At 52.9% G+C, this 27059-nt stretch overlaps 1 protein-coding gene across 1 annotated transcript in view; it reads right to left on the bottom strand.

The window, feature by feature from the left end:
* The window catches only part of plppr3a (phospholipid phosphatase related 3a), a 389194-nt gene that overhangs the window by 32885 nt on the left and 329250 nt on the right, over positions 1-27059 (bottom strand). The window contains exons 3-5 of the mRNA XM_086004973.1: positions 12558-12743; positions 11045-11174; positions 1808-2003 (exon numbers count right to left, since the gene is read on the bottom strand). Coding sequence (XP_085861099.1) covers positions 1808-2003; positions 11045-11174; positions 12558-12743 — 512 coding nt within the window. The remainder of the gene's footprint in view (positions 1-1807; positions 2004-11044; positions 11175-12557; positions 12744-27059) is intronic.

The following is a 27059-nucleotide window of genomic DNA, read 5'->3' as shown; positions in this document are numbered from 1 at the left end:
CACAACCCTAAATAGAATTTACCTTTCATTGCCAAAGAATCTTGTCAAGATATCGAGGAGTTTTGTTGTAGTCTACAGTTCCTAGAAGGCCGCTGTGACAATCACAACATCTTTCATCGTGTGAACAGTCGCAAAGGCTCTTTCTTTTGGTTTGTACTCAAAGTTAGGCTTACATAAGAAATAGGAGCTGGAGTAGGCCACTTGGCCCCTGGAGCCTGCTCCGCCATTCAATAAGATCATGGCTGATCTTCTACCTCATCTCCACTTTCCTGCACTCTCCCCATATCCCTTTATTCCCTTAATATCCAAAAATCTATCGATTTCTGCCTTGAATATAATCAACGACTGATGGGAGCAGAAATAACTTTCGGTGAATTGACATAAATTTTTTAGTGACTGCGTTGCTGTGCCCTTTTAATCACAGCTCTCAGTTTCTGTCAGGAAGAGTGAGGATATGGCAGTCTAAGAGGAAAGGGCAGTCTGAGAGGAAAGGGCAGTCTGAGAGGAAAGGGCAGTCTCAGAGGAAAGGGCAGTCTGAGAGGATACGGCAGTCTGAGAGGAAAGGGCAGTCTCAGAGGAAAGGGCAGTCTGAGAGGATACGGCAGTCTGAGAGGAAAGGGCAGTCTGAGAGGAAAGGGCAGTCTCAGAGGAAAGGGCAGTCTGAGAGGAAAGGGCAGTCTGAGAGGAAAGGGCAGTCTGAGAGGAAAGGGCAGTCTGAGAGGAAAGGGCAGTCTGAGAGGAAAGGGCAGTCTGAGAGGAAAGGGCAGTCTGAGAGGAAAGGGCAGTCTGAGAGGAAAGGGCAGTCTGAGAGGAAAGGGCAGTCTGAGAGGAAAGGGCAGTCTGAGAGGAAAGGGCAGTCTGAGAGGAAAGGGCAGTCTCAGAGGAAAGGGCAGTCTGAGAGGAAAGGGCAGTCTGAGAGGAAAGGGCAGTCTAAGAGGAAAGGGCAGTCTGAGAGGAAAGGGCAGTCTGAGAGGAAAGGGCAGTCTCAGAGGATACGGCAGTCTAAGAGGAAAGGGCAGTCTGAGAGGAAAGGGCAGTCTCAGAGGAAAGGGCAGTCTAAGAGGAAAGGGCAGTCTCAGAGGAAAGGGCAGTCTGAGAGGAAAGGGCAGTCTGAGAGGAAAGGGCAGTCTCAGAGGAAAGGGCAGTCTAAGAGGAAAGGGCAGTCTCAGAGGAAACGGCAGTCTGAGAGGAAAGGGCAGTCTGAGAGGAAAGGGCAGTCTGAGAGGAAAGGGCAGTCTGAGAGGAAAGGGCAGTCTGAGAGGAAAGGGCAGTCTCAGAGGAAAGGGCAGTCTGAGAGGAAACGGCAGTCTGAGAGGAAAGGGCAGTCTGAGAGGAAAGGGCAGTCTGAGAGGAAAGGGCAGTCTGAGAGGAAAGGGCAGTCTGAGAGGAAAGGGCAGTCTCAGAGGAAAGGGCAGTCTGAGAGGAAAGGGCAGTCTCAGAGGAAACGGCAGTCTAATGGTTATGTTACTGGACTAGAAATCCAGAGAATGCAAGATGAAATCCCACTGTGGTAGTATGAGAATTTGAATTCAGTTTGGAAAAAAACCTGGAGTAAAAGTGACCATGAAGCTATCCGATTGTCATAATTAAGGGATTAGGGAAGCGAACCTGTTGTCCTTTCGCCTGTCCGGCCTATATGTGACTCCAGTCCCACACTAACATGGTTGACACCTGATTACCCTCTAAAGAGGCCGAGTAAGCCATTCAGTTGCATCACACAGAAGAAGGCCCAGCACCACTTTCTCAGGGCAATGAGCGATGGGCAATAGCGTTGCCCAAATCCCGGGAGTGAATATAAATGGGTTACCTTGCAGAGACAATGGCATGGTGGTCGGAGCCGGAGCAGATATCCTGTGTGATGTATGGGTTGTTGTCACACGAGATGCCATGGAGGGTGTAGTTTGGCTTGCACACTGTTAGGAAAAAGGGGGCGTGGTAGCCGGTTGCCAGCTGTATGATGTCAGTCACTAGGGCTGTAGCACAGAGTCCGAAGACATGTACTCCTGCAAAACCACAATGGAAAGATTATCTCAGATACTAAGTATAACCACACCCCATACTGAAAAAAATAAACGTATAGCAGCCATCCCTGACCCCGCCGTGACCCCGGCCCTGGGCCGAGGGTCATTAGGGATGCCCGACAGCAAGCGGGAGCCCACCAGTTACCCTTCTGCAGCGTCGCCATATTAAAGGGACAGAAGAGCCCTGAAGACTTCAACTTATTGCCCACTGAAAGGCTCAGCCGAGACCAAGGCCTTCAGCAGGTAAATGCTGGGAGCTGAAATGAGGCCATGTCTGTTAAATCTGTGAGTTGTTCAAGTAATTAATACTCAGACTTAATCAGTAACAATAAAGCAGGTCTTTACTGGTTGGAGGTAGGGACTACACGTAGGTCTTTACTTCATGCCCACAGGCGGGAACTGAGGGGAGATCAGTACCCACAGTACTATTTATACCCCTATGGCCAGGAGTGGTACTGCGTATCACTACGCCCAACAAGTAGTGCAGTCCTGTCCATAGGTTCAAAGTAGCACACATATTACATACACAACATTCCTCCCTTCCTAGCTTTACAGTCATCTCCCCATTTAACATAACGTAATAACATATATACATATATAACTTCAGGTTTACATAACAGAATAACATAGATACATAGATAACTTCATGTCAAAACAGATCACAGATTCAGTCTCTGCGGAAAACAGTTCACAGATTCAATCTCTGTGGTGGAGTCGGTTCACGTTGCTGGAGTGACTCATTCAATAGTCCTTCCATGGATTTAACAGTTTGAACTTCCGAACTGAATTGGCTCCGTTCGGAGGGACCACGTGTGTGATCTGGTAGAGGTAATAATGGTTCAGATGGGTCATCTTCTGTTTCGACTTTTCCTTTTCTGCTTCTTGGAGACTCTCTGGGCTCCACTGTCAGCTGCCAGCTGCATGCGCAGTTCCTCCTTCTCTTCTTCCTTTTTCCGTAGTAGAGCCACCTTCTCCCGATGTTCCGTAGACTTTCGGTGCTCCTCCATGATTTCTGTATGGTGGGAGTCGAAGTTACAAGTTGGGCAGGACAGGACATAGTAATATTCGGTGTCGTCCTGATCTAGGCCAGCGAGAGGGTCTTCTATTTCCTCCATACCCAGCTGGGCGTTAGCCAGCTTTTGTTCCAAGTCCAGACATCTTTCCTGAAGAGACTTCTTCATGCGTACCTCTTCATCCAGCTTTTTCTGGGCTTTCAGCAAGTCGTTTACTAATGACCTCATTTGAGATTTTACTACTTCAACTTCTTTTGGAGATTGATTGATCGGACTATTCAATCCCTCTACCGGAGCAGCTGTTTCAGCGGTCTGTTGTTCTACGTTGACGTGAGTCAGCGTACTTTTGGCATCCAAGGGCTGCTCTGTTGCAGTCATCTCAGTCTGTGTTGCCACCTCAGCTCTTCCAATAACCTTTGAGAGCTCCGAACCCCTTTCGTTTGAATATTGAAGTTCGTGTTCAAGTTTTTCCCATTTCAGAGTCCTGTCCTTCAGCATATGCAGGAGTTGGCTGACCGTTAACTCCTCTGACATCAGACGTTTTGTGTGCTCCTGCTCCATTTTCTCCATCAGCTGCTTCTGTTGTCTTTCCAGATTCTCCAACTCTATATCAAAGAACTCTTTTGTTGCATTCAACTCTTGCTCACAACGGCGAAGCATTTGTTCTAATTGCTGTTGTAGTTTGAAATGGAGTTGAGTTCGAGCCCGGTGTCCCTCAGAAATGGGCACATCAGTAGACTTGCCAGACTCAGAATCCACAGTTAAACTATGTTGTTGTTGCTCAGTGGAATTCTGTGCTGAAACTTTGTCTTTTGCACCTGAGTTGGGCTTACCATCATCCGTTCCAGTGTCTGGGCCGACTATCTTCACCGAGTTCTCACTCGTTATTGTTTGTAGGAAATGCCAGTCCATATTCATTTTCCTAATCCACTCCCGTCCTAGTAGTGGAGAACCTCCTTCAGATATCACATATAAGTCCATTATTTGACTGTCTTCGCCCTTGTGGACCACTGCAACCTCTATTTTCCCGATGGGGTACACTCTTTGCCCCATGTATGTTTTCAATATAATCCCCGTATCCTGTAGGGGAATATGTTGGAATAACTTTCCGTAATCTTTCTTATTTATGACCGTCAATGCCGATCCAGTGTCCAATTCCAGTTTTACTTGGACTCCTTCTATCTGAAGAGTGACCCAAATTGTCTGGAGGTCTGCACCCTTACCAGCGTTGAGTACTCTTAAGCTAGCCAGTTCATTACTGCTAGCGTCTGAATCGGACTCCTGTTCGGTCACCTTGTGTACCTTTGCGTATTTTCCTTGCGGTGACTTCTTGTTGCTGGTCTTCTTCCCTGACCTGCATACTCTAGCTATATGTCCAAGCCTACCACAAGTTCTACATTCTTGGTTTTTAAACCAACACTGGTTCTGATCATGCGTTGTCTTTCCACAACGATAACATTTGCCAGAACTCACACCCAATTTGTGTGCACTGAGCTCCGGTGACCGTAGCTGCATTACTGCCGTGCCTCTCGCTGCGGCTTTGTGTGCTGCTGCCATAGTGACCGCCTTCTCAAGCGTCAGCTCATTCTCCTCGAGCAGTCGCTTTTGTGTATCCTGTTTAAATAAACCACACACAAATTTGTCTCGAAGTGCCTCTGTCAGTCCCGTTCCAAACTGGCAATATTTCGCTAATTTACGCAATTCCAGCAAATAACCAGCATTGCTTTCATGCTGTAGCTGCCTTCTGTCGTAAAATTTAAATCGTTCCGCTAGCATCAGCGGCATGGGGTTTAGATGATCTTTCAGGACAGTAACAATCTCATCGAACGTCTTATCCGCCGGTTCATCTGGTGATAACAGGTGTTTCAATTGCCCGTATGTCTTCGCACCCATTAAATTTAATAATGTTAGAGCTTTATCTTGGTCACGAATTTTATTGGCCTTACAATAATTTTTTACTCTTTCAACATATATGGCCCAATCTTCGAGGTCACTATCAAAGGTGCTAATATTCCCGTGTTTAGGCATTGTAGATTTGCAATTTCTCGGATTTTTTTTTTTTACTGCTATCCAAGATGGCGGCTTCCCGCTCTTGCCGTCGTCCTCCGCCCACAAAATGGCGGTTTTCCCGCGCTTGGCGGTCTTCACCCGTCCCCCAACGCCGTCTCCCTTCAGCCCCCGAGTGCGGCCCTTATCTTCGCCGCGATCGCCCGAGTGCAGCCCTTATCAGCGGATGCGATCGCTGGATCGCGAAGCGGCTCTCGGCTCTTATCAGGAGATGCGATCGCTCCATTGAAACGCCTCCCGCTCGAAGCGGCTCTCGCGCCCTATTCCTCCAGCTCCCCCAGCCCCGTTCGTGCGGCCAACGCGGTCGACTGCCTGTCGCGTCGCTGCCCGGCTCAGACAACGGCTTACCCACCACCAAGCTGGAGAAGAAGCTGACGGTCGCCGATGGAGGCTCCGAGGTCAGGATGTCTTCCAGTGGGGTGGAGAGGATGGAAACCTCTCTGCAACGTCCTGGCTGTGGACGAAGCTGCCGTGGAGTGACTGCCGCAGGGTCCGAATCAGACTCGTCGCCAGTGTTAAATCTGTGAGTTGTTCAAGTAATTAATACTCAGACTTAATCAGTAACAATAAAACAGGTCTTTACTGGTTGGAGGTAGGGACTACACGTAGGTCTTTACTTCATGCCCACAGGCGGGAACTGAGGGGAGATCAGTACCCACAGTACTATTGATACCCCTATGGCCAGGAGTGGTACTGCGTATCACTACGCCCAACAAGTAGTGCAGTCCTGTCCATAGGTTCAAAGTAGCACACATATTACATACACAACAATGTCAAGGCCCTCTCGCTCCAGTCCCACCACTAGCCAGGGGACTACACCCAGATTTCACCTGGCGGTCCCGAGGAGCAGCAGGAACAGGGATGGACAAGAGGGAAATGCATCCAAAACTTGGGTCCTGCCCACCAGTCGTCATTTGCATGTAGCGGGTGGGGAGCGAGCGGCCACCAGTGATCTGGGCGGAGGCCGGAAATTCAGGTCAGGATGGTGAGGAGGCGATAGTCCTCACCACCCAATTTTACCTCCTTTTGCATCGCTGGTGAAGGAAAATCCACCTGGAAGCCTCCAACTTTGAGCATACTGACCCAAGAAAGTCACAGGTTGAATCCCTGGCCTGTACTGAGTTAGCTTACCTCAGCCAGGGGCAGAGGCTGAGGCATTTTCTGGGTAAGGAAAGGGGGAGTCCTGCTGCTGTACAGTGACGACATACCCTGGAAACATACACATGTGGACAAGATCAGACTCAGGCTTGAGTGTCAGCCAGGGCTCAGTTGGTAGCACACTCGCCTCTGAGTCAGGAGGTTGTGGGTTCATAGTCCCACTCCAGAGACTTGAGCACAAAATTTCTAGGCTAATACACCAGTGCAGTGCTGAGCGAGTGCTGGAGGTGCTGTCTTTTGGATGAGATGTTAAACCGAGGCCCCATCTGCTCTCTCGGGTAGACGTAGACGATCCCAGGGCACTATTTTGAAGAAGAGCAAGGGAGTTCTCCCCGATGTCCTGGCCAATATTTATCCCTCAATCAACATCACTAAAAAACAGATTATCTGGTCATTTTCACATTGCTATTTGTGGGAGCTTGCTGTGCGCAAGTTGGCTGATGCATTTCCTACATTACAACAGTGACTACACTTCAAAAAGTACTTTACTGGCTGTAAAGTGCTTTGGGACATTTGGTGCTCGTGAAAGGCGCTATAGAAATGCAAGTCTTTCTTTTGGCTCTTAGGCTTTCCAATAGTCCACTGATACTCATCGCCAAGTCCCACAGGAGAATAATGGTCACTTTGGGTGAGATACCAGAGAGGGACAGCTGCTTATGGAACCACACCCAGTGAGAGAGCCAATACCATCTGGTGAGAAGGTAAGAAAGTGGAGTGATATAAGTGATAATCCATCACACTCTCATTCTTCAAGTGGCTCTAGCGGTTCAAAGAGAATGGAATGAAAAAGACCATTTGGCTCATTGAACCACTCCTTTCAACTTAATCTCCTGAGGGAGGTAACTCCAGGGGAAAGCTCCCAAGAAGAGGAAGCTGTGAAAAACCTTCACCAGGAGGAAAGCAAAGTCACTCCAAGATGTCAATCTCAAACATAACTGACATTATTCAGATAGTTATAGAAACTGCCCGATTTTATTTACATAGAACTGACAGCACAGAAACAGGCCAACAGGTCTACGCAAGTGTTTATGCTCCACACGAGCCTCCTCCCACCCGACTTCATCTCACCCTATCAGCACATCCTTCTATTCCTTTCCCCCTCATGTACTTATCTAGCTTTCCCTTAAATGCATCTGTGCTACCGTTTCTGGTTTCTGGTGATCGATCCACAATGGCAGTCTTATGCCTGGACAGCATACTGAAAATCTACCGCCATCGTGTGATGACTGCATAAAAATCCATCAAAATAAAATGAAGAGGTTGGGAACCATTTTAACCATTGGTAACTGTGACGAAGCTGGTATTTGGTACCTCAACCTTGTTACTTTATCAATCTGTCTAGGCTCCAGTCCCGGACTGAGAATCTACGACCACACTGATGTGACATCAACCGGCACACTCTATGTAGCTATTACCTCCCAAATTAGTGGTAATTAATGCTGAACTTTGTGCTATGGGCTCATCGCAATGAGATCTGAATTAAACCTGTCAGAATTTATTTCCCTTTAGGCTTCGGCAGCCTCCAGAGGATGGTGATGTTGTGTTAAACTCTCAGCACTGAATAGAAACAGAGGCCCAATAATAAGCAGGCACGAACACAATGCGCTACCTGTTTTGACTTCTTTTTTGCCGATTCGACTCTCTATCTGTTTTCTACAGGGAGAATTATTCATAGATGCAAGTCTCCGACTAGGCAGCAAGATCTCTCTGGGGAAAACGGCCCAGATTGCAACGAGATCAACAAAGAAAAAACTTTCTTTGAAGTGCAGGGCAAGGAAGCAGATGTTAGCTTTCAAATTCATTACCATTCTAAATCAAATGCAGAAATGACCTTTTATGTTAGTGAATGGGAGTCAAAGCCACATTGAGGCAGAACGGACTGCTGAAAATCCCCCCAAATGAAATAAATTGTCGGACATTTCAGACATCTAATCTGTTCTGTTCTCAATTTAAAACAGGCTCTTAAGAGGCCCGAGTTTATATTCTTCGATGATGAGACTAAGACAGCGCATGTTACATGGCAGCTGTGGCTCAGTGGTAGAACTCTCACCTCTGAAAGGCTGTAGGTTTAAGTCCCACTCCAGAGACTTGAGCACAAATTCTAGGCTGACACTGCAATGCAGTACTGAGGGAGTGCTGCACCGTCGGAGGTGCCATCTTTCGGAAGAGATGCTAAACCCCCTCAGGTGAATGTAAAAGATCCCACGGCAGTATTTTGAAAAAAAGCAGTGGAGTTCTCCCCAGTGTCCTGGCCAATATTTATCCCTCAACCAACATCACTAAAACAGATTATCTGGAAATTTTTCTAAATGCTGTTCATGGGTGCTTGCTGTGCCAAATTGGCTGCCGCGTTTTCCTATGTTACAACAATGACTACATTTCAAAAGTACTTCATTGGCAGTAAAGCACTTTGGGATGTCCTGAGGTCATGAAAAGCGTTATGGAAATGCAAGTTCTTTCTTCCTTTTTACTTTTTTCCCCACAGAGAGGCTAAACAAATTGGCCATTTATCTGAAACAGTGTCTGAGTATCAATAGCAGAGGTCGACCCTTATAACACCAATCAGTGAGAGTGTAGTTATACCAGCACACAACTCACCTGTGTGCACCATCCACTTGCAAAGGTGTCTGGGTGTTATACAACTAGACCTCAAATACTGGGAAATGCTGATCACATGATGTGCCAGGTTGCCAGGAAGAGTGGTCGAGGCCGGGATGCCCGACTCATTTGAGAAACAGCTCGCTGCTACAATGGAAAATCAATAGGGTTGGATTTAAATGGACAGTAGGGTGTTCTTCCACAAGGCCTATTTCATGAAAACCCAACCAATTCACTATGGAGGTGCCAGTGAGTTGGAGTCAGTGTTAGCCCTCAACTTGAACGAGACAGGTTATGTTCAACCAATGTAATTCAGGATTGAAAGAAATAATTTGCATTTATACAGTGGCTTTCCTGACGCCCCAAAGGACTTCACAGCCAATGAAATACTGTTGAAGTGTAGTCACTGTTGTGATGTAGGGAAACACACTACCCAATTTGCAGACAGCAAGCTCCCACAAACAGCAATGAGATAATGACCAGATAATTCGCTTTATGTGATAATGGCCCAGAAATTCGGGTCGGAGGCTTCCCGCGGGTGCAAGCCTCCGACCTGCACTTACATAGCGCGCTGGCCATTGTGCTGTGGGCCCACATGGGATTCCGATCCTGGGCCTGCTCCAACTGCCGGCGCACAGTGCTTGCATATCCCAGGGGCGCAGTTAGTTCGAAGCGTCCCCTGGGATCACGTGAGCCATGGAGAGCCAACGGTAGCAGGGAATGCCCATTCATAAATTTGACAGGAAGAGCTGTCAAAACTATAAATACAAATCAGCCCCAAAACATAATTAAAACTTCAAATAAATGAAAAAAAACATCACATTTTAAAATAACTATAAATTACATAAAATAACTATTTTAAACAATAATTTAAATTTTTGAAAAAATTAATTACAGTTTCTAACGGAGCTAAAAATAAACTTATCTTTCTTTAACGTATTTAAAAATAATAAACCGGTGGAAAAAATGTTTTAATTGTAATTAATTCACCACTTACCTTGTTAAAAGCAGGCCTTGCGACTGCTTTTTAAAAGCATAACTCCTGGAGACTTACCCTCCTGGAGAAAGCTGCAAAAAAAACGTAAGTTCCATGCGCACGCGCTGCCTCTCCTGCGCACGCGTTCCACCTCTTAATCCCTTCTTTCAGGGGAACGGAAGTTCCGGTTTCCAGCGCATGCGTAGTGCATGCACGAAATGGGCACTTTCGTTGGGCCTACGCGTGAGTACCCAGCGCGTACTCACCCGTGGGGACCTGAATTTCTGGGCCAATATATTGTGATGCACAAGGCATTGCAGCTGTGTGGGACAGGCTGGATGGAGCAGGGGGTCTCTTCCTGTCAGTCATTGTTTGCATGTTTGAACATAACCTCTGTCTGCACTGTGCTACCAGAGCACTCTCTAGTGAGCAAAGCCTGGAGTATAGAGATTAATGGCACAATCCCGCGCACACAGCAGGGAAACTATGCCCAGTATTGGTTGGGGATACGGCGAGCCCTGATTTCCTATCTGTGCTCCCTGGGAACACAGGATCACGGAATAGGCCCTATACAGCAAAATAGGATCATGTACCTGTCTGAACATGCAGCCAGTGCTACTGATGGGTAAAGTCTTTCTCAACACACTTTAACTGGACATTTGAGAGTTGAAGACAAAGATACCCACTCCTTTAACTCTGATGTATCCCTTCATCCAGCCACTGCACTATTACCAGCAGAGCCATCAGCCATTACAATCCTAAACTGTGGAATTCTCTTGAAAAAACACCTCCACTTAGCCTCACATTCAAACGCCTCCTTGAAGCCTATCTCTCCAACACTCCCAGTCACCTCCCCTCCCCACTAACCCTTCTCATCCAGTTAGTGATGAAATCTGCTCCACCACACATATTCTACCGAGGACCTCACAGAATCTAAGGCAGAGGATATTTTGCTAACATGGCATCATGGACCTATGGTTCCCAAAGCTCTCCACCACTGGGGCCTTTCCTTGCATCATGTCTGGGTCTATCGTAGACTCATTGATTGAGACTGATTGCCGTGATTAGCCAACAACTCCATTATCTTATCATGTGACTGCCAGGATGGTCGAGGATTAACTGGAATGGACCTTGGTCTTTCTTTGCCTAACAATTCCTATGTTCCTATTAAATAACTTCACAGACAGCATGCACAGTATTAGTGAACCTACCAACAAACCTTACAGTCCGCCTGAGGAAGGAGTTGAAGTTGCAGCCTCCCGCGTTAATGCTGCCCTCAGAACCTTCTTTATTCTTCAGTTTTGATTGGCAACAATAGACAATCCCTTCTCCAATCATAATCTGGAGTGGAAGACCACACACAGGAAAGGTACAATGAGAAAAATGGCTGCAACCTATACTATAATTAAACGTGGCCTTTATTCAGATACCTGTAAACAACACCAACCACTTGGATTTATATTGTGCCCTTAACATAACAAAGTGTCCCAATGAGCTGCACGGTAGGGAGGGGGGAGGGCTGGGACTGAGCAGCACGTAACAGTTCAGGGGAGATGACTGAGAGGATGGTTTCTCCTATTTGAATTTCGTGGGCCTAAAGGTTGAGAAGGCTTGACTTCGCTGGTGGATAAGTCTTAGATCAGAACACCAAGATCTGCTGGCATTGGCAACTTGAGACATGTGCAGATTGTAGGGACAGTGGTTTAAACTTTAAGCGGTAAATTACATGCGGGGCCTTCTCCCGCTGCAACTTCGGTGGAAGATCAGCAGAAATCCCAGAGAAGCGGTGTCAACGGCCACTCCTGCCATTTCTCACATGTCTCTGCCTTGGTTACGACGTGAGATGGGGAGAAGTCCCACAGAAATTCTACCCCTATACTTAGCCTCTGAGGTTCCACAACACTCAGCTACAGAGGCCACAAAACCAAATTGGAAACCTGAGCAAACTTCTTCACATGCCCTCAATCAGCAGAATATCACCTTTGGGGGAGCCGAGAGGTGAAAGATTGTCAACTGATCTGAAGATTACAACAGGCAGAACTTACTGTAATCTTCAGATTGGTTGATTGAAAGAATTCTTTTTGTTTCCCAATGTGCTCCGGAGATGAGATAATGGGGTTAGTAAGAGTTCCATGTTACTTCTAATTGAGGTGTTTATGATGATTAAAGGAGTTGATAGAGAGAAACTATTTCCTCTGGTGGGGGAGTCCAGGACAAGGGGGGCATAATCTTAAAATTAGAGCTGGGCCATTCAGGGGTGATGTCGGGGAGCACTTCTTCACACAAAGGGTAGTGGAAATCTGGAACTCTCTCCCCCAAAAAGCTGTTGAGGCTGGAGATCAATTGAACATTTCAAAACTGTGATTGATAGAGTTTTGTTGGGTAAGGGTATTAAGGCATACTGAACCAAGGTGGGTAGATGGAGTTGAGGTACAGATTAGCTATGATCTAACTGAATGGTGGGTCAGGTTCGAGGGGTTGAATGGCCCACTCCTGTTCCTATGTCATGTCAAGCAGTTCCTTCATCGTCGCTGGGGCAAAATCCTGGAATTCTCTCCCTAACAGCACTGTGGGAGTATCTTCGCCACACGGACTGCAGCGGTTCAAGAAGATGGCTCATCACCACCTTCTCAAAGGCAATTAGGGATTGACAGTACAGCGACGCCCACATCTCGTGAATACATTTTTAAAAAGTACTCATTGAGCATACCCTAAGCTACTTACAGAGGCCGCTGGACCAGCAAATGCCAAGCTGAGGAGCATCAGTAATGGGATGAGTTCCTCACTGGGTTCCACGTAGGGCATGCTCAGCGCACGGTCAAAGCACTGGAAGCCCACTTTGGCAGGTCTGAATAGATCCGTTAGTTCCAGGAAGTAAAGTGTAACGATCGATGACGCCACAATCGGAAGCTGCAATATGAACATTAAATATTAATAGCTCAGCAGAGCACTCACTTATATATCATCAACACCTCACACTCTCAACAATATGACAAAAAGCAGCAAATTTCATTTAATCGGTCCCTTGCCTCAGAGTCGGAAAATGTGGCATCAAGCCCCACTATGGATTTCAGCACAGAATCTAGCCGACAGTGCAGTACTGAGGGAGTGCTGCACTGTTGGAGGTGTCATCTTTCAAATGAGACGTTAAACCGAGGTCCCATCTTCCTGCGCAAGTGGATGTCAAAGATGCCATGGCCACTATTCCAAGAAGTGCTAGAAATTCTCCCGGTAATTCTTACTGCACTTCAAAAATAAATGGTTGTAAATGCATTGAGGTGTTCCAGTGCACTTGAAGCGTTCGACGACCAGTGATCACCGATAATAGAGTGACTTATAGGGGGAAAAAGGCGCTAATGAGCTGCAGAGCAACTAGCGCCCGGCTGCAGCGATGTTTGCGCCACTCGCAAAATTGACCAGACATTTTGCGGTGGCGCTAAACACTAACGCCACGATCTCCTGCGCCGGCAGATCATGATGTCAGTCGAGCGTGCAACGCCCTGGTAGCACCCAGGACCGGATATTTGAGTGGTGCCCCCTGCCTTACCGCCTGCCACTAGCAACGACAGGTTGAGGGGCACGTTTTGCAGTCAGGAAGGGACCGGGGGAGCGCTATTTAAAGGTAACTGCTTCCTGCCTTTTTTTGGTCGGCGACATTTTTGCACCACGCATTCTGAGCGAGAGAGAGAGAGAGACTTCTGGAGAGATTCAACGCTGTGTGGAGGAGTTTTCGGTACTGAGCAGCACTTTGCAGGTTCATTTTGATTTGACCTTCCTTGCATCGATTTAGATGAGACTGTGGGGGCTGCACTCTGAGCTCTTTCCCTGGTCCTCTCCATTGTTCTTTCCAGCAGATTTGATGTACAGGTCTCTCCAGGCCGAGTTTCAAGGCTGCAATGAGCAGGATGTGGATGGGGAGCAAGATCGACCCTCCCCTTTAAGAACTGGTCAGCGCCAGTGTGTCTGTGTTCCATTGCTGACTGACATCACATGAGCTCCGCCAGCGCTCTGAGGTAGCGCCTCGCTCCTCGGCGTTAGCGCCTTAAGATGGGTGTGCAGCGCCTGATTTAGCGCTCCAATCACCTCCGGGGCGAGAGAAGCCAAGTTTGCTGTCAGAGGCGATAATTAGCGGCAGGCGCAAAACTTTGTGCCCTGGCCGATAATTGCACCCCAAACGGAGCGATACTGAATTTCTCCCCCATAGTCTTTTACCACGGAGCCTCACAGGAGTGTTATCAGGTAAAAATTAACGCTGAGCCAGAGAAGGAGACATCAGGACAGGTGGCCAAACGTTTGGTCAAAGCGGTAGGTTTTAAGAATCAACTTAAAGGAGGAGAGAGGTGGAGAGACAAAGGGGTTTAGGGAGGTAATTCCAGAGCTTAGGCCCTAGACAGCTGAAGGCACGGCCACCAATGGTGGAGCAATTAAAATCAGGGACGCGCAAGAGGCCAGAATTAGAGGAGCGCAGAGATCTCTGAGGGTTGTGGGGCTGGAGGAGATTACAGAGATAGGGAGGGGCGAGGCCATGGAGGGATTTGACCACAATGATAAGAATTTTTAAATCGAGGCGCTGCTTAACCGGGAGCCAATGTAGGTCAGCGAGCACAGGGGTGATGGATGAATGGGACTTGGTGTGAGTTAGGACACGGGGCAGTGAGCACAGGGGTGATGAGTGAACGGGACTTGGTGTCAGTTAGGACACGGGGCAGTGAGCACAGGGGTGATGGGTGAACGGGACTTGGTGTGAGTTAGGACACGGGGCAGCGAGCACAGGGTTAATGGATGAACAGGACTTGGTGTGAGTTAGGACACGGGGCAGTGAGCACAGGGGTGATGGATGAACGGGACTTGGTGTGAGTTAGGACACGGGGCAGTGAGCACAGGGGTGATGGATGAACGGGACTTGGTGTGAGTTAGGACACGGGGCAGCGAGCACAGGGTTAATGGATGAACAGGACTTGGTGTGAGTTAGGACACGGGGCAGTGAGCACAGGGGTGATGGATGAACGGGATTTGGTGTGAGTTAGGACACGGGTCAGCGAGCACAGGGGTAATGGATGAACGGGACTTGGTGTGAGTTAGGACACGGGGCAGTGAGCACAGGGGTGATGGATGAACGGGATTTGGTGTGAGTTAGGACACGGGTCAGCGAGCACAGGGGTAATGGATGAACGGGACTTGGTGTGAGTTAGGACACGGGGCAGTGAGCACAGGGGCGATGGATGAACGGGACTTGGTGTGAGTTAGGACACGGGGCAGCGAGCACAGGGGCGATGGATGAACGGGACTTGGTGTGAGTTAGGACACGGGTCAGCGAGCATAGGGGCGATGGATGAACGGGACTTGGTGTGAGTTAGGACACGGGGCAGTGAGCACAGGGGTGATGGATGAACGGGACTTGGTGTGAGTTAGGACACGGTCCGCGAGCACAGGGGCAATGGATGAACGGGACTTGGTGTGAGTTAGAACACGGGTCAGCGAGCACAGGGGCGATGGATGAACGGGACTTGGTGTGAGTTAGGACACGGGGCAACGAGCACAGGGGTGATGGGCGAACGGGACTTGGTGTGAGTTAGGACACGGGCAGCGAGCACAGGGTTAATGGATGAACAGGACTTGGTGTGAGTTAGGACGCGGGCAGCGAGCACAGGGGTGATGGATGAACGGGACTTGGTGTGAGATAGGACACGGGCAGCGAGCACAGGGGTGATGGATGAACGGGACTTGGTGTGAGATAGGACACGGGGCAGTGAGCACAGGGGTGAAGGATGAACGGGACTTGGTGTGAGTTAGGACACGGGCAGCGAGCACAGGGGTGATGGATGAACGGGACTTGGTGTGAGTTAGGGCACGGGGCAGTGAGCACAGGGGCGATGGGTGAACGGGACTTGGTGTGAGTTAGGACACGGGGCAGTGAGCACAGGGGTGATGGATGAACGGGACTTGGTGTGAGTTAGGACACGGGGCAGTGAGCAAAGTGGTGATGGATGAACGGGACTTGGTGTGAGTTAGGACACGGGGCAGTGAGCACAGGGGTGATGGGTGAACGGGACTTGGTGTGAGTTAGGACACGGGGCAGTGAGCACAGGGGTGATGGGTGAACGGGACTTGGTGCGAGTTAGGACATGGGCAGCGAGCACAGGGGTGATGGATGAACGGGACTTGGTGTGAGTTAGGGCATGGGGCAGGGAGCACCGGGGTGATGGATGAACGGGACTTGGTGTGAGTTAGGACATGGGTCAGAGAGCACAGGGGTGATGGATGAACGGGACTTGGTGTGAGTTAGGACGCGGGGCAGCGAGCACAGGGGTGATGGATGAATGGGACTTGGTGTGAGTTAGGGCATGGGGCAGGGAGCACAGGGGTGATGGATGAACGGGACTTGGTGTGAGTTAGGACATGGGTCAGTGAGCACAGGGGTGATGGATGAACAGGACTTGGTGTGAGTTAGGACACGGGGCAGGGAGCACAGGGGTGATGGATGAACGGGACTTGGTGTGAGTTAGGGCATGGGGCAGGGAGCACAGGGGTGATGGATGAACGGGACTTGGTGTGAGTTAGGACATGGGTCAGCGAGCACAGGGGTGATGGATGAACGGGGCTTGGTGTGAGTTAGGACACGGTCGGCGAGCACAGGGGTGATGGATGAACAGTACTTGGTGTGAGTTAGGACACGGGGCAGTGAGCACAGGGGTGATGGATGAACGGGACTTGGTGTGAGTTAGGACACGGGTCAGCGAGCACAGGGGCGATGGGTGAACGGGACTTGGTGTGAGTTAGGACACGGGGCAGTGAGCACAGGGGCGATGGATGAACGGGACTTGGTGTGAGTTAGGACACGGTCAGCGAGCACAGGGGTGATGGGTGAATGGGACTTGGTGCGAGTTAGGACACGGTCAGCGAGCACAGGGGTGATGGATGAACGGGACTTGGTGTGAGTTAGGACACGGGGCAGTGAGCACAGGGGCGATTGGTGAACGGGGCTTGGTGTGAGTTAGGGCACGGGGCAGTGAGCACAGGGGTGATGGATGAACGGGACTTGGTGTGAGTTAGGACACGAGGCAGTGAGCACAGGGGTGATGGATGAACGGGACTTGGTGTGAGTTAGGGCACGGTCAGCGAGCACAGGGATGATGGATGAACAGGACTTGGTGTGAGTTAGGACACGGGGCAGCGAGCACAGGGGCGATGGATGAACGGGACTTGGAGTGAGTTAGGACAAGGGGCAGTGAGCACAGGGGTGATGGGTGAACGGGACTTGGTGTGAGTTAGGACACGGGGCAGGGAGCACAGGGGTGATGGGTGAATGGGACTTGGTGTGAGTTAGGACACAGTCAGCGAGCACAGGGGTGATGGATGAACGGGACTTGGTGTGAGTTAGGACACGGGCAGTGAGCACAGGGGTGATGGGTGAACGGGGCTTTGTGCGAGTTAGGACACGGGCAGTGAGCACAGGGGTGATGGATGAACGGGACTTGGTGTGAGTTAGGACACGGGGCAGTGAGCACAGGGGTCATGGGTGAACGGGACTTGCTGTGAGTTAGGACACGGGGCAGTGAGCACTGGGGCGATGGGTGAACGGGACTTGGTGTGAGTTAGGACACGGGGCAGTGAGCACAGGGGCGATGGGTGAACGGGACTTGGTGTGAGTTAGGACACGGTCAGCGAGCACAGGGGCGATGGATGAACGGGACTTGGTGTGAGTTAGGACATGGTCAGCGAGCACAGGGGCAATGGATGAACAGGACTTGGTGTGAGTTAGGACACGGGGCAGTGAGCAAAGGGGGCGATGGGTGAATGGGACTTGTTGTGAGTTAAGACACGGGGCAGTGAGCACAGGGGGTGATGGATGAACGGGACTCGGTGCGAGTTAGGACACGGGGCAGCGAGCACAGGGGCGATGGATGAACAGGACTCGGTGTGAGTTAGGACACGGGGCAGTGAGCACAGGTGGTGATGGATGAACGGGACTCGGTGCGAGTTAGGACACGGGTCAGCGAGCACAGGGTTGATGGATGAACGGGACTTGGTGTGAGTTAGGACATGGGGCAGTGAGCACAGGGGTGATGGATGAACGGGACTTGGTGTGATTTAGGACACGGGGCAGTGAGCACAGGGGTGATGGATGGACGGGACTTGGTGTGAGTTAGGACACGGGGCAGCGAGCACAGGGGCGATGGATGAACGGGACTTGGTGTGAGTTAGGACACGGTCAGCGAGCACAGGGGTGATGGGTGAATGGGACTTGGTGCGAGTTAGGACACGGTCAGCGAGCACAGGGGTGATGGATGAACGGGACTTGGTGTGAGTTAGGACACGGGGCAGTGAGCACAGGGGCGATTGGTGAACGGGGCTTGGTGTGAGTTAGGGCACGGGGCAGTGAGCACAGGGGTGATGGATGAACGGGACTTGGTGTGAGTTAGGACACGAGGCAGTGAGCACAGGGGTGATGGATGAACGGGACTTGGTGTGAGTTAGGACACGGTCAGCGAGCACAGGGGCGATGGATGAACGGGACTTGGTGTGAGTTAGGACAAGGGGCAGTGAGCACAGGGGTGATGGGTGAATGGGACTTGGTGTGAGTTAGGACACGGGGCAGGGAGCACAGGGGTGATGGGTGAATGGGACTTGGTGTGAGTTAGGACACGGTCAGCGAGCACAGGGGTGATGGATGAACGGGACTGTGTGCGAGCTGCGGCACGGGGCAGCGAGCACAGGGGCAATGGATGAACGGGACTTGGTGTGAGTTAGGACACGGGCAGTGAGCACAGGGGTGATGGGTGAACGGGGCTTTGTGCGAGTTAGGACACGGGGCAGTGAGCACAGGGGTCATGGGTGAACGGGACTTGCTGTGAGTTAGGACACGGGGCAGTGAGCACTGGGGCGATGGGTGAACGGGACTTGGTGTGAGTTAGGACACGGGGCAGTGAGCACAGGTGCGATGGGTGAACGGGACTTGGTATGAGTTAGGACACGGGGCAGTGAGCACAGGGGCGATGGGTGAACGGGACTTGGTGTGAGTTAGGACACGGTCAGCGAGCACAGGGGTGATGGGTGAACGGGGCTTTGTGCGAGTTAGGACACGGGCAGTGAGCACAGGGGTGATGGATGAACGGGACTTGGTGTGAGTTAGGACACGGGGCAGTGAGCACAGGGGTCATGGGTGAACGGGACTTGCTGTGAGTTAGGACACGGGGCAGTGAGCACTGGGGCGATGGGTGAACGGGACTTGGTGTGAGTTAGGACACGGGGCAGTGAGCACAGGGGCGATGGGTGAACGGGACTTGGTGTGAGTTAGGACACGGTCAGCGAGCACAGGGGCGATGGATGAACGGGACTTGGTGTGAGTTAGGACATGGTCAGCGAGCACAGGGGCAATGGATGAACAGGACTTGGTGTGAGTTAGGACACGGGGCAGTGAGCAAAGGGGGCGATGGGTGAATGGGACTTGTTGTGAGTTAAGACACGGGGCAGTGAGCACAGGGGGTGATGGATGAACGGGACTCGGTGCGAGTTAGGACACGGGGCAGCGAGCACAGGGGCGATGGATGAACAGGACTCGGTGTGAGTTAGGACACGGGGCAGTGAGCACAGGTGGTGATGGATGAACGGGACTCGGTGCGAGTTAGGACACGGGTCAGCGAGCACAGGGTTGATGGATGAACGGGACTTGGTGTGAGTTAGGACATGGGGCAGTGAGCACAGGGGTGATGGATGAACGGGACTTGGTGTGATTTAGGACACGGGGCAGTGAGCACAGGGGTGATGGATGGACGGGACTTGGTGTGAGTTAGGACACGGGGCAGCGAGCACAGGGGCGATGGATGAACGGGACTTGGTGTGAGTTAGGACACGGTCAGCGAGCACAGGGGTGATGGGTGAATGGGACTTGGTGCGAGTTAGGACACGGTCAGCGAGCACAGGGGTGATGGATGAACGGGACTTGGTGTGAGTTAGGACACGGGGCAGTGAGCACAGGGGCGATTGGTGAACGGGGCTTGGTGTGAGTTAGGGCACGGGGCAGTGAGCACAGGGGTGATGGATGAACGGGACTTGGTGTGAGTTAGGACACGAGGCAGTGAGCACAGGGGTGATGGATGAACGGGACTTGGTGTGAGTTAGGACACGGTCAGCGAGCACAGGGGCGATGGATGAACGGGACTTGGTGTGAGTTAGGACAAGGGGCAGTGAGCACAGGGGTGATGGGTGAATGGGACTTGGTGTGAGTTAGGACACGGGGCAGGGAGCACAGGGGTGATGGGTGAATGGGACTTGGTGTGAGTTAGGACACGGTCAGCGAGCACAGGGGTGATGGATGAACGGGACTGTGTGCGAGCTGCGGCACGGGGCAGCGAGCACAGGGGCAATGGATGAACGGGACTTGGTGTGAGTTAGGACACGGGCAGTGAGCACAGGGGTGATGGGTGAACGGGGCTTTGTGCGAGTTAGGACACGGGGCAGTGAGCACAGGGGTCATGGGTGAACGGGACTTGCTGTGAGTTAGGACACGGGGCAGTGAGCACTGGGGCGATGGGTGAACGGGACTTGGTGTGAGTTAGGACACGGGGCAGTGAGCACAGGTGCGATGGGTGAACGGGACTTGGTATGAGTTAGGACACGGGGCAGTGAGCACAGGGGCGATGGGTGAACGGGACTTGGTGTGAGTTAGGACACGGTCAGCGAGCACAGGGGCGATGGATGAACGGGACTTGGTGTGAGTTAGGACATGGTCAGCGAGCACAGGGGCAATGGATGAACGGGACTTGGTGTGAGTTAGGACACGGGGCAGTGAGCACAGGGGGCGATGGGTGAATGGGACTTGTTGTGAGTTAGGACACGGGGCAGTGAGCACAGGGGGTGATGGATGAACGGGACTCGGTGCGAGTTAGGACACGGGGCAGCGAGCACAGGGGCGATGGATGAACAGGACTCGGTGTGAGTTAGGACACGGGGCAGTGAGCACAGGTGGTGATGGATGAACGGGACTCGGTGCGAGTTAGGACACGGGGCAGCGAGCACAGGGTTGATGGATGAACGGGACTTGGTGTGAGTTAGGACATGGGGCAGTGAGCACAGGGGTGATGGATGAACGGGACTTGGTGTGATTTAGGACACGGGGCAGTGAGCACAGGGGCGATGGATGGACGGGACTTGGTGTGAGTTAGGACACGGGGCAGCGAGCACAGGGGCGATGGATGAACGGGACTTGGTGTGAGTTAGGACACGGGGCAGTGAGCACAGGGGTGATGGATGAACGGGACTTGCTGTGAGTTAGGACACGGGGCAGTGAGCACAGGGGTCATGGGTGAACGGGACTTGCTGTGAGTTAGGACACGGGGCAGTGAGCACTGGGGCGATGGGTGAACGGGACTTGGTGTGAGTTAGGACACGGGGCAGTGAGCACAGGGGCGATGGGTGAACGGGACTTGGTATGAGTTAGGACACGGGGCAGTGAGCACAGGGGCGATGGGTGAACGGGACTTGGTGTGAGTTAGGACACGGTCAGCGAGCACAGGGGCGATGGATGAACGGGACTTGGTGTGAGTTAGGACATGGTCAGCGAGCACAGGGGCAATGGATGAACGGGACTTGGTGTGAGTTAGGACACGGGGCAGTGAGCACAGGGGGCGATGGGTGAATGGGACTTGTTGTGAGTTAGGACACGGGGCAGTGAGCACAGGGGGTGATGGATGAACGGGACTCGGTGCGAGTTAGGACACGGGGCAGCGAGCACAGGGGCGATGGATGAACAGGACTCGGTGTGAGTTAGGACACGGGGCAGTGAGCACAGGTGGTGATGGATGAACGGGACTCGGTGCGAGTTAGGACACGGGGCAGCGAGCACAGGGTTGATGGATGAACGGGACTTGGTGTGAGTTAGGACATGGGGCAGTGAGCACAGGGGTGATGGATGAACGGGACTTGGTGTGATTTAGGACACGGGGCAGTGAGCACAGGGGCGATGGATGGACGGGACTTGGTGTGAGTTAGGACACGGGGCAGCGAGCACAGGGGCGATGGATGAACGGGACTTGGTGTGAGTTAGGACACGGGGCAGTGAGCACAGGGGTGATGGATGAACGGGACTTGCTGTGAGTTAGGACACGGGGCAGTGAGCACAGGGGCGATGGGTGAACGGGACTTGGTGTGAGTTAGGACACAGGGCAGTGAGCACAGGGGGCGATGGGTGAACGGGACTTGGTGTGAGTTAGGGCACGGGGCAGTGAGCACAAGGGTGATGGGTGAACGGGACTCGGTGCGAGTTAGGACATGGGGCAGTGAGCACAGGGGTGATGGGTGAACGGGACTTGGTGCGAGTTAGGACATGGGCAGCGAGCACAGGGGTGATGGATGAACGGGACTTGGTGTGAGTTAGGGCATGGGGCAGGGAGCACCGGGGTGATGGATGAACGGGACTTGGTGTGAGTTAGGACATGGGTCAGAGAGCACAGGGGTGATGGATGAACGGGACTTGGTGTGAGTTAGGACGCGGGGCAGCGTGCACAGGGGTGATGGATGAATGGGACTTGGTGTGAGTTAGGGCATGGGGCAGGGAGCACAGGGGTGATGGATGAACGGGACTTGGTGTGAGTTAGGACATGGGTCAGTGAGCACAGGGGTGATGGATGAACAGGACTTGGTGTGAGTTAGGACACGGGTCAGTGAGCACAGGGGTGATGGATGAACGGGACTTGGTGTGAGTTAGGACATGGGTCAGTGAGCACAGGGGTGATGGATGAACGGGACTTGGTGTGAGTTAGGACATGGGTCAGTGAGCACAGGGGTGATGGATGAACGGGACTTGGTGTGAGTTAGGACATGGGTCAGTGAGCACAGGGGTGATGGATGAACGGGACTTGGTGTGAGTTAGGACATGGGTCAGTGAGCACAGGGGTGATGGATGAACGGGACTTGGTGTGAGTTAGGACATGGGTCAGTGAGCACAGGGGTGATGGATGAACAGGACTTGGTGTGAGTTAGGACATGGGTCAGTGAGCACAGGGGTGATGGATGAACGGGACTTGGTGTGAGTTAGGACATGGGTCAGTGAGCACAGGGGTGATGGATGAACGGGACTTGGTGTGAGTTAGGACATGGGTCAGTGAGCACAGGGGTGATGGATGAACGGGACTTGGTGTGAGTTAGGACATGGGTCAGCGAGCACAGGGGTGATGGATGAACGGGGCTTGGTGTGAGTTAGGACACGGTCGGCGAGCACAGGGGTGATGGATGAACAGTACTTGGTGTGAGTTAGGACACGGGGCAGTGAGCACAGGGGTGATGGATGAACGGGACTTGGTGTGAGTTAGGACACGGGTCAGCGAGCACAGGGGCGATGGGTGAACGGGACTTGGTGTGAGTTAGGACACGGGGCAGTGAGCACAGGGGCGATGGATGAACGGGACTTGGTGTGAGTTAGGACACGGTCAGCGAGCACAGGGGTGATGGGTGAATGGGACTTGGTGCGAGTTAGGACACGGTCAGCGAGCACAGGGGTGATGGATGAACGGGACTTGGTGTGAGTTAGGACACGGGGCAGTGAGCACAGGGGCGATTGGTGAACGGGGCTTGTTGTGAGTTAGGGCACGGGGCAGTGAGCACAGGGGTGATGGATGAACGGGACTTGGTGTGAGTTAGGACACGAGGCAGTGAGCACAGGGTTGATGGATGAACGGGACTTGGTGTGAGTTAGGACACGGTCAGCGAGCACAGGGATGATGGATGAACGGGACTTGGTGTGAGTTAGGACACGGGGCAGCGAGCACAGGGGCGATGGATGAACGGGACTTGGTGTGAGTTAGGACAAGGGGCAGTGAGCACAGGGGTGATGGGTGAACGGGACTTGGTGTGAGTTAGGACACGGGGCAGGGAGCACAGGGGTGATGGGTGAATGGGACTTGGTGTGAGTTAGGACACGGTCAGCGAGCACAGGGGTGATGGATGAACGGGACTGTGTGCGAGCTGGGGCACGGGGCAGCGAGCACAGGGGCAATGGATGAACGGGACTTGGTGTGAGTTAGGACACGGGCAGTGAGCACAGGGGTGATGGGTGAACGGGGCTTTGTGCGAGTTAGGACACGGGCAGTGAGCACAGGGGTGATGGATGAACGGGACTTGGTGTGAGTTAGGACACGGGGCAGTGAGCACAGGGGTCATGGGTGAACGGGACTTGCTGTGAGTTAGGACACGGGGCAGTGAGCACTGGGGCGATGGGTGAACGGGACTTGGTGTGAGTTAGGACACGGGGCAGTGAGCACAGGGGCGATGGGTGAACGGGACTTGGTATGAGTTAGGACACGGGGCAGTGAGCACAGGGGCGATGGGTGAACGGGACTTGGTGTGAGTTAGGACACGGTCAGCGAGCACAGGGGCGATGGATGAACGGGACTTGGTGTGAGTTAGGACATGGTCAGCGAGCACAGGGGCAATGGATGAACGGGACTTGGTGTGAGTTAGGACACGGGGCAGTGAGCACAGGGGGCGATGGGTGAATGGGACTTGTTGTGAGTTAAGACACGGGGCAGTGAGCACAGGGGGTGATGGATGAACGGGACTCGGTGCGAGTTAGGACACGGGGCAGCGAGCACAGGGGCGATGGATGAACAGGACTCGGTGTGAGTTAGGACACGGGGCAGTGAGCACAGGTGGTGATGGATGAACGGGACTCGGTGCGAGTTAGGACACGGGGCAGCGAGCACAGGGTTGATGGATGAACGGGACTTGGTGTGAGTTAGGACATGGGGCAGTGAGCACAGGGGTGATGGATGAACGGGACTTGGTGTGATTTAGGACACGGGGCAGTGAGCACAGGGGTGATGGATGGACGGGACTTGGTGTGAGTTAGGACACGGGGCAGCGAGCACAGGGGCGATGGATGAACGGGACTTGGTGTGAGTTAGGACACGGTCAGCGAGCACAGGGGTGATGGGTGAATGGGACTTGGTGCGAGTTAGGACACGGTCAGCGAGCACAGGGGTGATGGATGAACGGGACTTGGTGTGAGTTAGGACACGAGGCAGTGAGCACAGGGGTGATGGATGAACGGGACTTGGTGTGAGTTAGGACACGGTCAGCGAGAACAGGGATGATGGATGAACGGGACTTGGTGTGAGTTAGGACACGGGGCAGCGAGCACAGGGGCGATGGATGAACGGGACTTGGTGTGAGTTAGGACAAGGGGCAGTGAGCACAGGGGTGATGGGTGAACGGGACTTGGTGTGAGTTAGGACACGGGGCAGGGAGCACAGGGGTGATGGGTGAATGGGACTTGGTGTGAGTTAGGACACGGTCAGCGAGCACAGGGGTGATGGATGAACGGGACTGTGTGCGAGCTGGGGCACGGGGCAGCGAGCACAGGGGCAATGGATGAACGGGACTTGGTGTGAGTTAGGACACGGGCAGTGAGCACAGGGGTGATGGGTGAACGGGGCTTTGTGCGAGTTAGGACACGGGGCAGTGAGCACAGGGGTCATGGGTGAACGGGACTTGCTGTGAGTTAGGACACGGGGCAGTGAGCACTGGGGCGATGGGTGAACGGGACTTGGTGTGAGTTAGGACACGGGGCAGTGAGCACAGGGGCGATGGGTGAACGGGACTTGGTATGAGTTAGGACACGGGGCAGTGAGCACAGGGGCGATGGGTGAACGGGACTTGGTGTGAGTTAGGACACGGTCAGCGAGCACAGGGGCGATGGATGAACGGGACTTGGTGTGAGTTAGGACATGGTCAGCGAGCACAGGGGCAATGCATGAACGGGACTTGGTGTGAGTTAGGACACGGGGCAGTGAGCACAGGGGGCGATGGGTGAATGGGACTTGTTGTGAGTTAGGACACGGGGCAGTGAGCACAGGGGGTGATGGATGAACGGGACTCGGTGCGAGTTAGGACACGGGGCAGCGAGCACAGGGGCGATGGATGAACAGGACTCGGTGTGAGTTAGGACACGGGGCAGTGAGCACAGGTGGTGATGGATGAACGGGACTCGGTGCGAGTTAGGACACGGGGCAGCGAGCACAGGGTTGATGGATGAACGGGACTTGGTGTGAGTTAGGACATGGGGCAGTGAGCACAGGGGTGATGGATGAACGGGACTTGGTGTGATTTAGGACACGGGGCAGTGAGCACAGGGGTGATGGATGGACGGGACTTGGTGTGAGTTAGGACACGGGGCAGCGAGCACAGGGGCGATGGATGAACGGGACTTGGTGTGAGTTAGGACACGGGGCAGTGAGCACAGGGGTGATGGATGAACGGGACTTGGTGTGAGTTAGGACACAGGGCAGTGAGCACAGGGGGCGATGGGTGAACGGGACTTGGTGTGAGTTAGGGCACGGGGCAGTGAGCACAAGGGTGATGGGTGAACGGGGCTTTGTGCGAGTTAGGGCACGGGGCAGTGAGCACAGGGGGCGATGGGTGAACGGGACTTGGTGCGAGTTAGGAAACGGGGCAGTGAGCACAGGGGCGATTGGTGAACGGGGCTTGGTGTGAGTTAGGGCACGGGGCAGCAAGCACAGGGGTGATGGATGAACGGGACTTGGTGTGAGTTAGGACACGGGGCAGTGAGCACAGGGGCGATGGATGAACGGGACTTGGTGTGAGTTAGGACACTGGGCAGTGAGCACAGGGGGTGATGGGTGAACGGGACTTGGTGCGAGTTAGGACACGGGGCAGTGAGCACAGAGGGTGATGGGTGAACGGGACTTGGTGTGAGTTAGGGCACGGGGCAGTGAGCACAGAGGGTGATGGGTGAACGGGACTTGGTGTGAGTTAGGGCACGGGGCAGTGAGCACAGGGGGCAATGGGTGAACGGGACTTGGTGTGAGTTAGGGCACGGGGCAGTGAGCACAGGGGGCAATTGATGAACGGGGCTGGGTGTGAGTTAGGACATGGGGCAGTGAGCACAGGGGCGATGGGTGAACGGGACTTGGTGTGAGTTAGGACACGGGGCAGTGAGCACAGGGGTGATGGATGAACGGGAGTTGGTGCGAGTTAGGACACGGGGCAGTGAGCACAGGGGGTGATGGGTGAACGGGACCTGGTGTGAGTTAGGACACGGGGCAGTGAGCACAGGGTGTGATGGGTGAACGGGACTTGGTGTGAGTTAGGACACGGGGCAGCGAGCACAGGGGTGATGGGTGAACAGGACATGGTGTGAGTTAGGGCACGGGGCAGTGAGCACAGGGGTGATGGATGAACGGGACTTGGTGTGAGTTAGGACACGGGTCA

Source organism: Somniosus microcephalus, chromosome 13, assembly GCF_052327205.1.
Source record: "Somniosus microcephalus isolate GS21.2 chromosome 13, FLI_Smic_1.0, whole genome shotgun sequence".
In the NCBI taxonomy this organism is placed as follows: domain Eukaryota; kingdom Metazoa; phylum Chordata; class Chondrichthyes; order Squaliformes; family Somniosidae; genus Somniosus; species Somniosus microcephalus.
The sequence above is the reverse complement of the archived record's forward strand: the minus strand, read 5'-3'. Positions and strand labels throughout refer to the sequence as shown.